This window comes from Hevea brasiliensis, chromosome 10, assembly GCF_030052815.1.
Source record: "Hevea brasiliensis isolate MT/VB/25A 57/8 chromosome 10, ASM3005281v1, whole genome shotgun sequence".
In the NCBI taxonomy this organism is placed as follows: domain Eukaryota; kingdom Viridiplantae; phylum Streptophyta; class Magnoliopsida; order Malpighiales; family Euphorbiaceae; genus Hevea; species Hevea brasiliensis.
In genome coordinates this window covers 6224001-6241154 of record NC_079502.1, presented here as the reverse complement: position 1 = coordinate 6241154, position 17154 = coordinate 6224001, and the positions used below count along the sequence as shown (strand labels likewise).

The following is a 17154-nucleotide window of genomic DNA, read 5'->3' as shown; positions in this document are numbered from 1 at the left end:
TAATTAAATATTTTACTTGTTAATATAATTAAATAAATTTAATCAACTAAATTTTATTATTAAGTTATATTTACATTTACTTTAGTAATACTTTAAATATTATATGAAAATATTAAAATATTTAAATTTTAAATATTTTTAGTCAAAATTTATAATTAATGTATGGAATAAAAATATTTTTATAAAATAATTGTATCTTGTTAATATTAATGAAATATTAATTATATATTAAAAATGAAAAAAAAATAAACATATCATTTTATAAAATTTCTCATAATATTATAAATATAAAAATAGTAAATAACATCAACTAAATATAAATTAAAAATTAAAATATTAATATCATTGATGTCTTAAAAATTTTAATTAAGAAATTTTTAAATTAATCAGATCAATGGATTATTAAGTTACCGATTCAACTAGATTTTTTATGTATCAATTTTTTATCTGATTTAATTAGATAATCAACTTAATTTTATAATTAGTTTACCATTTCATTAATAGTTTGTTTGGCATTGAGTTTTGAATATTAAAACTAATTTTTCTGAATAAAAATATAATTTTAAATATTATTAAAAAAAATAATTAAAAAATTTTATTTTACTATTTTAATATTTTTATAATTAAAATTAATTAAATTTAATTTTTAATTATTTTTTAATATTTTCTAATTATTATATTTAAAAAAATAATTTTTTTAATATTTTCAATGATAATAACAAACAGATCCTAAATTAACACACCAAATCGGTCCAAGATTTATATCATGGCTTCGATTTGAGTTCGCTTCCTGAGTTCATAATTACACTTCCTCATAGCCAAAGACTTCTCATTATTTACCTAAGAAAATAAAAAAAATCAAACCAAACAATTTTGATTTAGTTTAGCTGGTTTATACCATAAAAAAAATTAGTAAAATAAAAATATTTCAAAATTAAAGACATTTAAATAATATTATATTAAAATATAATATTATAGACATATATAGAATTTATTTGATATTGTTATTGAAATTATGGTTGAAAAATATCTCTTTAAATATGTTAAAGAGAGAATATTAAAAATTAATTTTAACATATATTTTAATAATAAAAGTTTTAAAAATACTAAATATGTTTTTAATAGTATCTAAATGATATTCTCTCAAGTTAATAGAATAAAAATATTTACATATAATTTAAATTTCGAATAGAATTGCTTCATAATGTTCTAAAAAAATAAAACAAAAGAATTGATTTAAGTCTATTTTAAATATTAAATTAAAAATAATTTAAATTTAAATTATATCAATTGAACTAATATTTATGCACCCCAAACTTACTTGTTGGTTGGTAGGAGAGATAGTTATTAATGTTAATAAAATCTATTATGAAATTTTATTTTCATTATATATATATATATATATATATCACATTTCTACAATAATAATAATATATGATATTTTTTTATAATATTATCATGTGGTTAATGTATAACATTTTGTATTATCTATTATATATAAGTTATAAATTATTTAATAATTATCTTATTAATACTACAATAAATAATCATTATTATAAAGTAAGTTACAATATATTAATATATATTAATTATATATATTTATACCTATATTATATAGATAAATTATAATTATTTTTATTATGAATTATTTATTAAAAAAATTGAAAGATAAAAATAATAAAAATAAAAATTAAAAATAATTAATAAAAAAATTAAAATATTATATTATTTTTATATATTAAGATTTTAAAAAAATACATAAATTAAAATTATTAATAATTACAAGTATAGATAATTCCCTAGTTTTAATCTATAGCAAAGAGAGATCATTTAATTTAAATTTTGATATTTCATTTGTTTTTCATATAATTTTAATCTTACTTAAATTGGTGTCTCTTTTTGAGAAAATTATTATAGGGTTTTTAAAATTTTATACTATTTATTATTCCATTCCTTTATTTAGAAAAATATAAAATTTTATCAATTTTTATTTTATCAATTCTTTCATTATTCTATTCAATTTAGCCGTTAATTACAAATTAAAAGACTAAAATACCCTTTTTATCAACTCATTCACGTGTTCTTTCAACATCCTACCCTTTTCTGAATATTTTTCAATAAAAATATAAAATTTACTTAAAATGAATTAACTATTAATCTTCAACAACAACAATAATAATAATAATAATAATAATAATCTTTCTAAAATTATAAAATCTTTAATTTAAGTTCAAATAAAATCAACTCAAAAGTGCATTGCTTTTTAATATTCTTGAATATTTAATGATTGATTTTCAAACAGGTTGAGATGAATGGGCAAATATATTTCTAGTGCCATCACTTTTCTTTAAATTTTTACAATTAGCTATTAATATTTACTGTATGTTTGATAAAAAAATTAAGAATTAAGTGAGAGTAAATATTGACTTAAACTCTAATATTAATATTTAACTCTAATTTTTAATTTGAAGTATTTAATACGAAATTGATAAAAGATAATTATTATATTTATAATTTTTAATATTATTAATATTATTTAAATATTTAAAAAAATATATTAACTTTTTACTCTATTAATATTTATATTTTTTATAATTAAATATTAATATTTAATGTCTAAATGAATAATTACCTTAATTAAATATTAAAATTTATATACATAACATTTAACTCTTAATTTTTAAATTTTTACTAAACATATAATAATAATAATAATAATTAGCAATTTAATTATATAAAATTCACGAATATTATTGTATATATCTTTATTTTTATAAAATAAATTTATTTTATCAATAATTATTCTTACATTAATTAATAAAATTTAATTTGACAATTAAAAAAAATATAAATAAAATAAATTAATTAAAATAACCATAGAAAACAAGCTACGTGCAAGGGAGGAACAATACCATAACACCGGCACTACTCCCATAGCATCAAAACGGCGACATTTTGTTCTTTCGCGAAACCCTCGGCCTAGCCGTCTCTCTTCTTCACCGCCTGGTAAATCCCATAACAAACAGTTAACACGTTTAACAGCAAACGCTCATGGCCTCCCAGTCACGAAAAGGCGGAGTGTCACTGCCGGCAAGGCGAGGCTCAAAGCCGAAATCAGAGCCCACTATCCTTGCCAAGCTCACTAACTCTGAAATCGTGTCTAAAGGCAAGCGAGCTACATGCGACGCTGTTTTCGTTACTAAGAAGCTCCTACGCAGCACCGGCAAGGCTGCGTGGATCGCCGGTACCACCTTCTTAATCCTGGTGGTGCCTCTTATCGTTGAGATGGACCGCGAGCAGCAGTTGAACGAGCTCGAGATCCAGCAGCAAAGCCTCCTCGGAGCCCCGCCTGTTGGGGCACCCCAAAAGTGAATGAAAAATGGATCGAGTCAGGTCAGGAATACTCTTTTTGTCGATGTTTAATGAATCCTCTTTATGTGATATGTAGTGTCTCTTGGCGATTGGGATTTTGAGATACAATAATTATTTTTGTCATTTTAATCCCTTTTTAACTTTTAAGTTTTGCTCTCAATGGTTAAACTGGATTTCAGCAATTGGCTATATACTGTTTGAGTTCTGTTTTTGGTTAATTTGTGTGAATGTTTGTCATTTGTGTGAATGCTCGAGGAACTTTGCTTGTCATTAGCCTATCATTGATCAAGTTGCAACTTCGATACTTTAGCAAAGCATGTTCGAAGTTAATTTGAATGCTTTGGATAGCAGAATAGTGCAACAGTAATTATCTTGCTTATTTCAGTGTTGCAATTTGAAATGTGGCTATTGTGGGCACTGAGAGGCGTGAGTTAGCAAGATTTTGCTGATTTCAAGTTTTCTAGGGTGGATTTAAGGTAAGATTCAGTGTTTATGAGAACATCGGTGGTGGGATTTTTTATATCTAGAAAGTGAATTGATCACCAAGATGCCCATTGGATTGACGTGTTTTAGGGCATTGTTCGGCAATATCAATCGTGGATTAGTAGTTAGCTGTTTACATAGTAATTTAAAACTGAAGTATTGGGTTAGATTAGTTATTAAATAAAAAAATATTGACCTTAGTCAAAAAGTTCCCTTGGCCTCTAAAAGCAAGCTATGAGGATAACTTTTCATTAATCAGTTTTTAACCTCTAAATGCTAGTATAAATACCATGCTATCAAATATATCAGTATAAATAAGAGATGGAGTGTTTTAACGTTAAATACTGCGTTAAAAGTTATTAGCCAACAGGATCCAAGTAAACAAGTGAAGGGTAATTGGTTAATTTATGTTGTGCAGCCTAAGAAACTTTTATGTTTTGTGGCAAGGATATATATAATCATGCACAATGTGAAAGCGGCGAATGTTTGTTCTTTGACAAAAATTTCTTTCGGGCAATTTGTGGGTTATATTCTGCTTGGAAGGATAAACAGACACGTATTTTCATTTTAAAGTTGTGTAGACTGACAGGATCCTTGTTTTATTTCTTGAATTTATGGGTTTAATGGTTAAACGGCACCTTTTAGTGGCTTTTGCCCTAGTTTGCAATTCATTGTTGAGAACAACAGGTTAGGGCTCATCTTAAAATTCAATTCTGATATGATGAAATATGAAGGTGATGCCCCTGCAAATATTGATAAATTACTTAACAAAGTTACATGAAGGTACATATTGAAATATAATGAAATCCCCCAGCTTGGTTTCATTAGATTTGGCTCGCTCTTGCTTAGTATTGTTTTCGGTGTTGTAGATCTGATACGAAGTGTTCTAAAACTCAAAAACTCTCTTTACAGATCATACAACTGGAGTTCATGCGAAACATGTGGTGGGTAATATGGATTAAAATCGTTATTATAGATGTATGAAAGTTGTATTACATGTTTATTTTGGTAAACGTTCACTGATCGAAATGAGTAAGCAAAATTATATAATTGCAACTCCTTGAATTACTGCAAAGCTATGAAATTTGTTATCCTAATCCTCTTCATGATAATGAAACAGAAGTCAATTTTCAAAATGATCATTGTATGAAATTAAAGCTTCAATTTATCTTGTCATCATATCAAGAAGTATTGAAGTAGAAGGTTTGTTATTCCTAGGTATGGCTTTCATTTCTCAAACTACGATTACATTGTGTGTGGATATAAAGTTGTTTGAAATGATGTATTTGAATTAAATACGTAGTTTTTGATATTCATAATGTATAGATTGTATTTGGTTTAGTACATTTGTTAAATGTAAACCAAATTCGTGTATGTATATTATTACTTGATTGTGAACTGTGAACTTGAAATATCCACCATAAAGATGTTTCAAATACACTAAAAAAATTTATTTATGATTTTTTGCCCTCTCTTTTAGAAGTATAACTATTAAATCACATGAGTTGAATTGAAACTCAAATAAATTGTTGATTTCAAATTGACTGTTATTGAATTTGATGACATTTACCCTGTATTTGGTTGGAGAATTTAAAATGCGAGAATTGAATTTGATAAAATTATATTCTTCAATTGATTAGAGTCATGAACTTATATTAGACTCATAAATGTGGAGAGCATCTTATTTAATATGGATTCAAAATAATTTATAAAATGGTTTTATTTGAAATCAACTCTAAAAAATTCTTAATAAATAAAATGGTGTTATTTGAAATCCTCAATAACAATTTATATTAAAGTCAAATCTAAATATCTTATTTCAAATTTTGATATCCAAACATATTATTAAGTTATTCATTGAGATTTTGAAAATCTATTGTTTTGATTTCTCTCCGTATTTTTTAAGTTTCTAAAACTTTGTTTATAACCCTTTTTCTAATTTTTTTTGAAAATTATTTTATCTTGCAATGATATTCAGTTATTAATTGCTTAAATAAATATTTGGCATTGGCATAACCAGCAAGACTTGCTATTTCTTTCAAATTTATTTTGAGTTGATGAATTCAATAGAGTTTTTTTTTTTTTTTTTTTTTTTTTTTTTTTTTTTAAATTAGCAGTATAATTGTCTTCAATTGACCGTGGAAATGAGGGAGCAGTCATTTTGGTTAAAACTGGTATTGACAAGTTTTGTTTTTCCAAGTCTGTTTGATTAATCTTTCAACACCTAAACATATTCATGGTTAATAGAGGGAAAGATGAGTCAGTTTCAATGTGCTGCTACCTTTGAACAGACAATCTTTGTTTGAGAGCTCGTTATCTTCCTGGCTTCTAGCTGCTACAAAATCTTGGCATATTTATTGAAAACATGGAATCCTGCACTTGGTGTGATTCAAAATAATCTTCAGAAATTGTATGAATTTTCGGGAGCTGCATTGAAATGAAGACAAAACTAAGTTCCTTTTGATTCTAGTTGTAGTAAATCTAAAATCTTATGTTTTCTCTTTACATGATTGGATATCATTTTTCAGTGCCCCCCCAACCACCATCACCACCCCAAAAAAAAAAAAAATGTTGCAATAGGTTTAGCGGTTTGAGATCATAATAGGTTTTAAGGACTATTTTTTTTTTCTTTTTTTAGTTTGGTATATTAAAACAATAAAAACTTAAATTTAGATCTATCTGGCAAATAATATGCCTTTAATGGTAGGATCAAAAGAACTATTGATTGATTAATGTAGATAGCGACCTTTTTTTCACCTAATAAAAGACAACCCAAATGTATATTGCTTGTCCTTTTGCATATGCATATCTTGTCCAAGGTAAACAGCAAATATTAAAGTAGGAAAAGCCCAACTGAGAATTGACAATTTGGATGCTAATTTAGTATAATGTCAATATCGACTTTCAAAGATAATTTTTTTTAAGCTAATTACTAAAGTTATTGCAGCCTACATCGCCAAAAATGCTTTAATAAAAATAAAACCCTCCATCATTATATTGCCTTTTACCTTGTAATAATCAAAATAAAAACAGCAACTTTATAAGCACTTCTTGCTTAACTGTGAAGGATAAAATGTAATAAAGAAGCAATCTTTATTTAAAAAATAAAGAAGCAATCTTTATTTAAAAAGGAAAAGTCACAACTACCAATGGTAGAACGCCGAACAGGCATGTAAAAGATTGCTGAGTTCGTATCTGGCTGGAAAATTTGGCTTCATATGCCAACTCAAGAACCCAAGTTGATTTTTTTTTTTTTTAATCCCAAAATCAGCATTTTATTTATTAATTTAGAAGTTTTCCTAATTTTATATATATAATTTTAGAGGTAAAGTTAATCGTGAAAGGACGTGGAGATTATAATAAAATTTGTAGATCATGTTAAAAAATTTTTACTGCTGAGACAATCTTTGTGGGCAGGAATTAGGGATTTGGGGTAATAAAAATTATGCATGTACAGACAGCAGATAATGGGTTTTCTTATAGAAAGAACCCACCCAAAGCAGCACATTAAATGATTAAAGTGGTCTGGAAGGAATGTGTGGCTAAGGAATGCCACCAATAGATACTTTCTTTAAAGTTGTTTTCTTTTAAAGAAAAAGATTAAATACTAATGTTCTTCCCTCGTGCCTTGATTAACTTACATAAAGCAAATTAAAACATTAAACAATCAACCAATGGGTTTGGTTTGGCCAACAATATTCAATAAAAGTGTCTGATCCTTCGAATGTTTAGTCTCACTTTGTGGCTATGCATCTAAAGAAAGCTAAAGGAATATATGGAGAAACAGAGCATATGCATGAAAGTTGAAAACTCAATATCACTAGTAATCTGCACAGTATCATACAAACAAATTTCCATGTACAATAACTTATAATAAGTTCTCAGATTTTCTTTTTCTTTTTCATTTTTCATTAGCGGTATAAAGGGGAAGCAAGCAGTCAATTCCAACCATCATATTGTTTACTAACCCTACGCTTCTTGAAGAGCGACCTTATAAACATCAAACACACAATTAGAAACAGGAAAGCTGCTATTCCTCCGACTGCAATGGCCACTGTCCTCGATGTGTGCTGCTTTGTCCCTACTACCTCTGCAATCCACATCCAACTTGATTATAACTTTGACCTAATCATATCACAAAAATCCCAACTCCCTGCCTTGTTCTTTAACTAAAAAACAACAAGAACAGAGAAAACCCCTGAAACATTGACCATCCCAGCAGTCAAAAAAAAAAAAATCTCCTGTCTCATTCATCCCCCCTCCTTAATCTTCATCAAAAAAAAAAAAAATAAATAAAAATCTTCTAGCTTCCTAGTATGAAGAAATAAAGAAAGGAGTACCTATTCTAATATATTGTTTGGAATATAGTATGAATAAGAGGCTGCAAAGAGAGAGATTTATATACCTTTACCTGATCCTGAATCAATGGTGGGCACTCCATTTGGGTAGTAGCTATAGCTAATAAAGCACTTGAGGAGATATACTTGCCCAGAAACTGAATCACCACACTGAGTTTTCACACTCTCTACAGCACTTTTCACACAATTTCCACAATCATCACTTGACAAATCACCTTCACATTGGCCCAAAACAAAGACCGTCTGGTTATTCCCAGTGTAAAAACCATTTTTTAAACCATTCACCATAGAATCAAAGGCAGCAGTCCTCATCCCCTCAAACCCAGTCCCAGTAGCCTGAGTTGACCCACAAACCTTGAATAGCAACTCAGTCTCAGAGACCTGCTTAAAACCCGAAATCTCATACTTAAGATAACACCCATTTAGCTGAACCCTGGCTGCTATGACTTGGCCACAGAGTTTTTTAACCATGTCTGGGATTTTGCTGACACATGTGTAGCATTGTGGTGTTGTGAGATCGCCTCTGCATTGGTATAGACCAACTATGGCATTTTGGCCATCCCCAGAAGTTGTTGTGGAGAAACTTTTCTGTGACGATTGAGAAACTAAAGACTCCATGAGGTTTTTGAGGTTTTGAGAGTAGATCCCAGATGGGTCTTGGAATTTTTGTTGTGCACAACCTTTGAAAACCAAATTTGTGTAATCTGCAGCACCGGTAACTAACACAAAAATCCCAAGAATTGTGATCAGCGGCAGGTTAAGACATGGAAGGTAGAGAGCTCTTATTTGTAAACCCATTTGGGGATATACGGTGAAATTATCGGTTCCAGATCACTGTTTGGGGACTTCTAGAGATGGTTTTGTCTGAAATAATGAAAGTAGATTTGGGTTTAGTTATATAGGCGGTGTGAGGTGTCCTTGTGGGAGACGTGCCTTTATTGGGGTGGTTCTGTGTTCTCTGCTTTTCATTGCTCTGTACTAAATCAACAGTATGAATAAGAATCATTAAGCAATTAGTGATTTGGATTTGATTAAATAATTGTAATTATCAGACTGAAGGTGATTAAATCATCTTAGGTGATAAATTTAGAAAAATATATCAGTTTAATAATAATAAAAATAAGTGGTTTCATGATCATTGTGAACTAAAAAAGGAAATATGATCAGATCTGATTCTGGAACAATGCATTGCAGGCTATGTGGGCAGTACTGTGTATATGATTGTGACCACTACTTTTGTTTGACTGCAATAACCATAGAGAAACTGGCTCCTAGTCATACTCTGAACTGGTTGTATACAATAACAACCTGCATAAAAATAAATAAATAAATAAAATCATTTATATTTAATTAGTTTTTAAATATTTTAAAAATAAAATAAAATAATTATGTGTTATTAATTTTTTTATATTAAAATAAATTAAACATAAATCTTTTAGATATTAACTTAAAATTAAATTAAAAAAATAATATATGTAAAAATAATAATTTTTAAATAATAAATTAAATAGTTAAATATTTATAAAAATATTAAACTATTTATAATTTTATTCAAAATAAATTGAAAATAAATAAGGATTTAAAATTTTAAATTAGCTATAAGGTTGAAAATAACTATAATAAACTTATTTAAATTAAGGGATGATAACTAAAATTTAGCTATTAATTAATCTATAATGATAGGTTACATGAATTTTTTTTAAGCTCAAATTAAGATTTAGAGATTTTTATGATATAAATTGAAGTTCATGGATGAAACTGGTATAACTATATAACTTAAGAGACTATAAATAAAATTAATCCAAATTTATCAATTTCAAAATAGCATCAGTTTACTCATAATGCCTCGTTTGGCATTATGATTAATGGGTCAAAATTAAAATACATGAAATTTAATTTTAAATTATTTTTTTACCCTGAAATACAATATCATATGGGCTAAAGTCACTGTACTCATTAATATCATTAAATCTATCTGTTTATTATATATACAAAGCAGACAGAGTTTTTCTTATTATTGTCATATGAATAAATTTATTATTAGTATTGCCTTATAACACTTAACATATAAAGATTATTAATTATAATTATAGTTATTATTGTCTATTATATTAAGTATTTTATTTTTTTAATTGTTTATATTATTGCTATTTTATCTCAAATTTCATGATTAAATAATTAAAAAAATTTATATATTATTACATTTTTATAAATTTCTTATATAATGTTTTAATATTTTATTATATTATAAAAATTTAAGATTTGTATACCTTAAAATAATAAAATAATTTAAAATTATATTACAAAAACTTAAAAATTTTGCTCTCTCCCATTTATATGTTAATAAATTTAAATTTACTTTATTATTATTTTATTTTATTTACTTTATTTTAATATGCTTTTAATATATATATGACACTAGAAATTTTTATTAATATCATTAAATTTTCTCTATATGTATTAATTTGTTATTTGATTGATTTAAGCTATTAAGTTATTAATTATGTAAGTTACAAATTATTTAATGATTATTTTTAATATTATAATAAACAACCATTATTCGTAAGTAAGTTACAATATATCAACTTGTATATATTGTACTACCTTTATGGATTTTAGATTATTAACATTATTTTTTATAATAATATTAATATTAATAAATAAATATAATAATTACATATGTTATATTTCTTTAATATATTAAAAGAATAACAAATTTTAATTTTTTAAAGTGATGAATATAATCGTATTTTAATTAATCTTATATCATTTTATATCTTTAATCATTATTTCTATTATATTGCTATATATTTTTTTATAAAATCTTCTTTAAAAAAAATTGAAATAAAATGTTTAATCAACATGAAAATAATAAAAATAAAATATAAAATAATTAACAATCAATTCAAAATATTATTTTATTTTTATGCATTAAAATTAAAGTATATAAATTAAAAATATTTATATATTAAAAGTTTTATTAGTCATGTGCATTTTGTCACGGGACGAGAGTTCTAGCCCCGTGCAGCGCCTAGGTCATCTTTAGCTACGGCCCTAAGCCAGCCTTCCTCCTATCTGGCAAGCTCGCTTAGACCCAAATATTAAGCATATTCGAAATTTCTTGTACGTACCTGTACAGATTCATAATTATTAACTTCATAGGGCAAGAGTTAGCTTGTGATGACCTTGACCTTTGCCAAAAATAGAAGTAGAGAATTGTCGAACCGTTACAATTTGCACGGACAATTCACTAATTATATATATATGAGTAACATTAATTATTTGATATTATAAATAGTTAAATGTTAAAAGAAGACTAAGTAAATACTTGTATTTTTAGTATTTTTAGTCGATGGCCAAATAAGTATAAAATTAAATTTTAAACAAAATAAGTCTCTGTACTTTTTAATTAAAGTCTAATAAGTCATAATTTAATAAAATATTATTTTTAAATTTTTAAATATTAAAATTATTTATATTTAATTAAGATAAAATTAAAAAAGAAATTCAATAGCATGATGAATAAAAAATATTTAATATTAAAATCATTATTTTTAATATTTTATTATTAAAAAATAGATAAAATAATATTTTATTATGTGGTGACTTATTTGACCTTAATTAAAAAGTAAAATAACTTATTTGACCTAAAATTTTGTTTTGAACTTATTTGACTATGAATGAAAGTGCAGGGCTTATTTGATTATTTTCCAATTAAATATTTATAATATATCTATTATATGGGTTATTTTCATTCAATACCACTAAATTTTATGAGTTATTTCAACAAAGTCATAAAATTTTATTTTCTTAAAGATCATTAATTTTAATTTAGGGATCATTAAAATTATTGTGACAGAATATTATAGATTTTCATATTAATTTGGACTAAGGATCTATTCAGCAACACTAGTTGTTTTAGTAGCAATTAATTATTTTAATAGTTGTCAATTGTTTTACTAATGGCTAGTTATTAGATATTATCGGTTAGTAGATACTTGTTTATAATATGATTTCAAGTAAAGGTTTTCGGCAAAATTAGTAGTTGAATTAATTATTAAATATAAAAATAATAATAATATCTTTTTTCACCCTAGTTAAACCACTAAATACTAACTTAAAAGTTATGAAACGTAACTGAATAATATAAATAACAGAGACAATATTTTAACTATAGTTAAAATATTAAACACTAATTTAAAAATTATTGCCGACCTAATTTTCATTTATAGTCACTCATCTTCAAGTATTTTTTCAGTGAAATTACTCAATTTTACTATTTTTCTTAAAATTTAAAACTTATTTAACTTTAATTTGAGTAAATCTAAAGTCCTTACTACCTATAATTGTAGATTTATAAGTTATCACAAATTAAAAATTATTTTTCTCTCATCACATTTCTCCTAATTTCAACTTTTCTAATAAAAACTTAATGAATTCCAAATATTTACACTAACATCAATATATTTACACTAACCACGTCATATAGTACTGAAAATTTTAAGAAATATGTAATTTATTAATTTAATTAATTTAATATTTTTAAAACATTTTAATGTTTATCTTAAAAGTTTTAAATTTTAAATTTTACTATTAAATTTAAGTGTATCTAGTGAAATACTTAAAAGGAATAAATTAAAATAATTATATTTTCAACATTACCATTATTATTATTATTATTATTATTATTATTATTATTATTATTATTATTAATTAGGTCATGAATATTTAAAAATAATGATTTTAAATTAATAAGATATTTTTAGGTTTAATATTATTTTATTAATTATTAAATAAATTTATTTTAGTTTGAATATATATATATATATATATATATATATTAAAGCAAAGAGACAGTGATCCTTTATTTATTTAATATTTTTATTTATCTTTTTTTTAAGAAACTTTTGAATTTTTTAGTTTTTATATATTGATTGAATTAATTAATATATATTTTTAAATTTAAAATTAATATTTTTATTGTCACGACCCGAACTCGCAGGCCGGACTGGCACTAGGACTTGGGTCAGCACAAGGTCTCCGAAACCCGTAATAAGCTCAATTATCTTTCAACCCTAATATAAATCCATATTTGGCCCAATTTTAAGGAAATAATCGAATATAGTCTGGCCATAATATGGACTATCTAACGGGGAGCTTTTGGCTCACTCGACCTGTAAATACAAAAATTCAATCCATTAGGGAGCTCAACTCACCCTCACAGTCATTTACAAATCACAATAAGATCAAATGGGAGCTAAGCTCCCTCAAACCAGGCCATATACCTAGTCCATTCAACATCACATGCATCATAAGAAGTTTAAAAACTTTCACAAGAAAAGAAATATAATCTTTTACTGCCCAACTCAAATTAAATAACCCCTACACATGCGGAGTTCTAAAACTTCCCTTGATTACATAAATTATACAAAATGAACATAAGTGGACCTGTGAAGAAAGGAACAAATCATTTACAACAAGGCTCTCCTGTATCCTGGAAAAATAGTGAACAAGAGTGAGCGTTCGACTCAGAGAGTAAATATTTATTTTACTTATAATTTTTATAACTATTTATTTCTAATGCATCCTTAGAAATAAAATGCATCCTTAGAAATAAAATGCATCATCTTTAGAAATATTCAAATTTTTATTTTTTATGATTTGGCAAAGCATAACTTATATTAAGTTTTAAATTATTAGTTTGTGCACCACTGAATTGACCGCTCAGCAATAGCTTTATATGCTGTCGCAGATTAAAAAAAATACAGAGCAGCTGAGTGAGACAACTTGAAGACGAATTGGGACTATTTTCAGGTATAACATAGATATATCCTTGTACATTAGGTTTTGATGTAATAATGTAATTATATATGTGTAATTACATTCGAGCAGTTGTATAAACTCTTTTGTAATATTATTTTGGAATGTAATCAAATGTAAATTATTGTAATATTAATCTGCAATTTTATTTACCTATATATCTTTGAAACTTAATTTTATTACCCCACTGAATGTAATATTTAAATTTCTTTCCAAGGTTTGTGAATGATGAATTAATTTCTTTATAATTGAATTTACAATAATGAAATGAGATATTTCAATGTTTGATTTAATTCAACTTAAGTTTGATGGTATTGACTTGTGGGATGATATTGAAATTACTGGAGTTGTGGTTAAATCAAATATTGGGAATATTTTTCACAGGTTTTGAAGAACTGTTTTCTCAAATTATAGCTGGCAATCTGTCAAAATTTCTAAAAAAGTTTGCAAAAAGTATATCATAAATAAAAATTTCATTTATGACTTAGTGTCAATTAAAAGTTTTTAATACCTGTTCAAAATTACCTACCACTTTTGAAATGAATGGAAATTTATTTTAAAATCCCTTGTAGTATATTTAATGGGTTACTAATAAGCAAAGTTCAGTAATTCATTAGGTGTACTACGGGATCATATTATGCTTTACGGAAGGGTAAGGTGTGACATTACCTATGCTAACTTCTATCCTTATCCTTTCCTTTACTTAGAGTATACCTTTGTCTCCAGCAAAAAGAAGCTAATGAGGAACTCAAGGAATAATAGCCATGCATTCACTATGTGATCTATGTTTCTTTCCTTTAGACCTCATACTAACCCTACTACCTCAAGGAATGAATCTATAGGATTTCCTTTTTCCCTTGCTACTCAAAAGCTTTGCATCCATCATGATCTGATCACTAATAGTTCCTACAATGAAACTTATACCCTCTTAAGGATACTTGAGCCAACTACTTTCTACCACACTCTACAGTCCCATCTGGGATACTATTCTTTAGGTCACCATCACTAGTAGTAATCTTCTGTCTTATATCACAACTGATTGCAAAAGGAGTACTGCACCTGCCACCTTACCAAAACCATGACAGGCCATCTGCTCTCTTATCATACTGTAAACTTCTTAAAATGTTACTTCACAGGCTATAAACATAATTCATAGCATCTTGTCTCCTTTTAGAAGCAAAGTTGTATTATGCACCTTGTTGCCATACAAGGGAGATACTATTCTCACTACATTATAGGTAAAACATCCATCGTACTGCAAAAACTGTCCAAAATCCCACACTGACGATCAGATGGTCTCAATCTATTGGTGTCACCTTTACTTTGCAACTAACCCGACACCTCTGGTCTGATGACAACTTCTGATGTAACTCTAGCTCATGTTAGGGTAACTGAGTCACTGACTCTAGTTATCACCATACTGTGACCCTTCGATATTCTGAGTCTAGACCCCTAACTAGGAGTTCCCAACTCCTCTGCAGATATAGAACTCTAGTCTTGTCACACCTTACTCCTCCGTAAGGAATAACATGATCATGTAGTATATATAATAAATTACCGAACTTCGCACACCGATAACCCATTAAATATGCTACAAGGGATTTTAAGTAAATCCAATTCATTTGAAATTGTAAAGTAATGTTAAAGCACTATTTAAAAACCTTTAATTGAAGTTTAAATTATGAGTTAAAATTTTGGTCAATTTTATTTTCTATAATTTTTATAAAAATTTCGACAGAGTGTCGGCTGTAATTTAAGAAAACAATTCTTCCAAAATCTGAAAAAAAAAACACTTCCAATACAAAATTCTCAATCTCAACTTCAATGGGCCTCAATTCAACACAATCTCAATACATTTTCCATATCCATCAATTTTATTTAATATATTCGATATAAATACAAAAGTCTAAATTTTTCAGGAAAGAAAGCAAAAGTAATATCATTACAAATTTTACTGTATAACTGCTCAATTAGTACAAAAGATACATATGAATAAAAGTATTTACATCAACTAATTGATAAGGGTATAAATAATATACCCGTACAAAAAGATCCTCAAACTATACTCCCCTGTCACTGTAGCAGCTCACTCTGCTACTTTGTTATTTTCTTTATCTGCGACAGCAAATAAAAGCAATCGCTGAGTAATTATACTCAGTGGTACACAACTAAAAAAAATTCAGCTCATTATAAAGCATAATAAATCAAAACATAACAAATCAAAATTTTTATATCCAAAGAAGTGTTTTCCAAAATCTCAAGTTAACATGAATCATTTATTTCAAACCACATTTCATAAATCACAAAGTAAAAGTGTTGCCAAAAATACACAGTTTAGACCATGACACAAAATTTCACGATTAATACCGTGTTGTACACCACGACAAAGCAAATCACCTCACTAATTGTTATTAATGAGGGAAGGGCTAGCTAGCTAATGAGTACTCATACAGTCTTACCCCCTAACCGTTATTAATGGGAGACATAAGCAATTTTTAATTGCCAAACCCCAAATAGCCATTACTACCGAGGATTTCTGAATAAGACTGTCATGCTAACTGTGGTTTAAAAACTAATTTCATAAAATTTCTATTCAAATAATTGCATTTTAATTCACTTAACACAAATCATTCAATAATTTACCCTTTATAGGGTTGGCAACACACAATTCATAAAAGTTTAAAGAGAAAATCACAATTGTCACTAATACATTCAAACTCACAATTCATTCAAAATAATTTACAGTATTAAAATCAATTGAATAAAATTAGTTATGTGCAAACCTCTAGTGAGTCTCCTCCTTGTCTTGACTCACTCTTCTCTTGTTCTTTCCGGTCTCTTTTTCTACTGAAACACAAAATCACAGTACTTCAATACCTATCCAAATTATTTCTAATAGAAATTTCAATAATTGAATTTTTCACTTTATTTGACTTCTTCGTGTTTTTTATTATGGTGATTACTATTCATTTAATCAATTAGTCAAAATGTTGACTTTTTTATACTAAATAGGTTTTTTAATTCTAATTACACCCACATACCACATTTTGGGTCACATTTTTATTGGTATTGATTGCCAAAATCAATTCAAGGTTTTCCTAGGAGAAATGGCAAATTTTCA

General features: G+C 26.4%; 2 protein-coding genes across 5 annotated transcripts; one reads left to right on the top strand and one right to left on the bottom strand.

Moving 5' to 3' along the window:
* The first annotated feature begins 2917 nt into the window (after positions 1–2917).
* Positions 2918–5312, top strand: LOC110639541 (mitochondrial import receptor subunit TOM9-2). 2 transcript variants are annotated; one of them, XM_021790552.2, is made up of 2 exons: positions 2918–3393; positions 4976–5312. In XM_021790552.2, the coding sequence occupies exon 1, from the start codon at positions 3052–3054 to the stop codon at positions 3370–3372; it is 321 nt and encodes a 106-aa protein (XP_021646244.1). In that variant the 5' UTR covers positions 2918–3051; the 3' UTR covers positions 3373–3393; positions 4976–5312. The 2 variants fall into 2 exon arrangements, with proteins under 2 accessions (XP_021646244.1, XP_021646236.1); XM_021790544.2 differs by lacking the exon at positions 4976–5312 and adding an exon at positions 4768–4905 and having other exon boundaries at positions 2920–3393.
* Positions 5313–7648: 2336 nt separating this feature from the next.
* LOC110639523 (plasmodesmata-located protein 1) lies at positions 7649–9169 on the bottom strand. Of its 3 annotated transcripts, none has more exons than XM_021790532.2 (2): positions 8261–9169; positions 7649–8123 (listed from the first exon to the last, which is right to left on the bottom strand). In XM_021790532.2, the coding sequence occupies exons 1-2, from the start codon at positions 9009–9011 to the stop codon at positions 8119–8121; spliced, it is 756 nt and encodes a 251-aa protein (XP_021646224.1). In that variant the 5' UTR covers positions 9012–9169; the 3' UTR covers positions 7649–8118. The 3 variants fall into 3 exon arrangements, with proteins under 3 accessions (XP_021646224.1, XP_021646217.1, XP_021646212.1); XM_021790525.2 differs by having other exon boundaries at positions 7649–7945; positions 8267–9169; XM_021790520.2 differs by having other exon boundaries at positions 7649–7945; positions 8261–9168.
* Positions 9170–17154: the final 7985 nt, after the last annotated feature.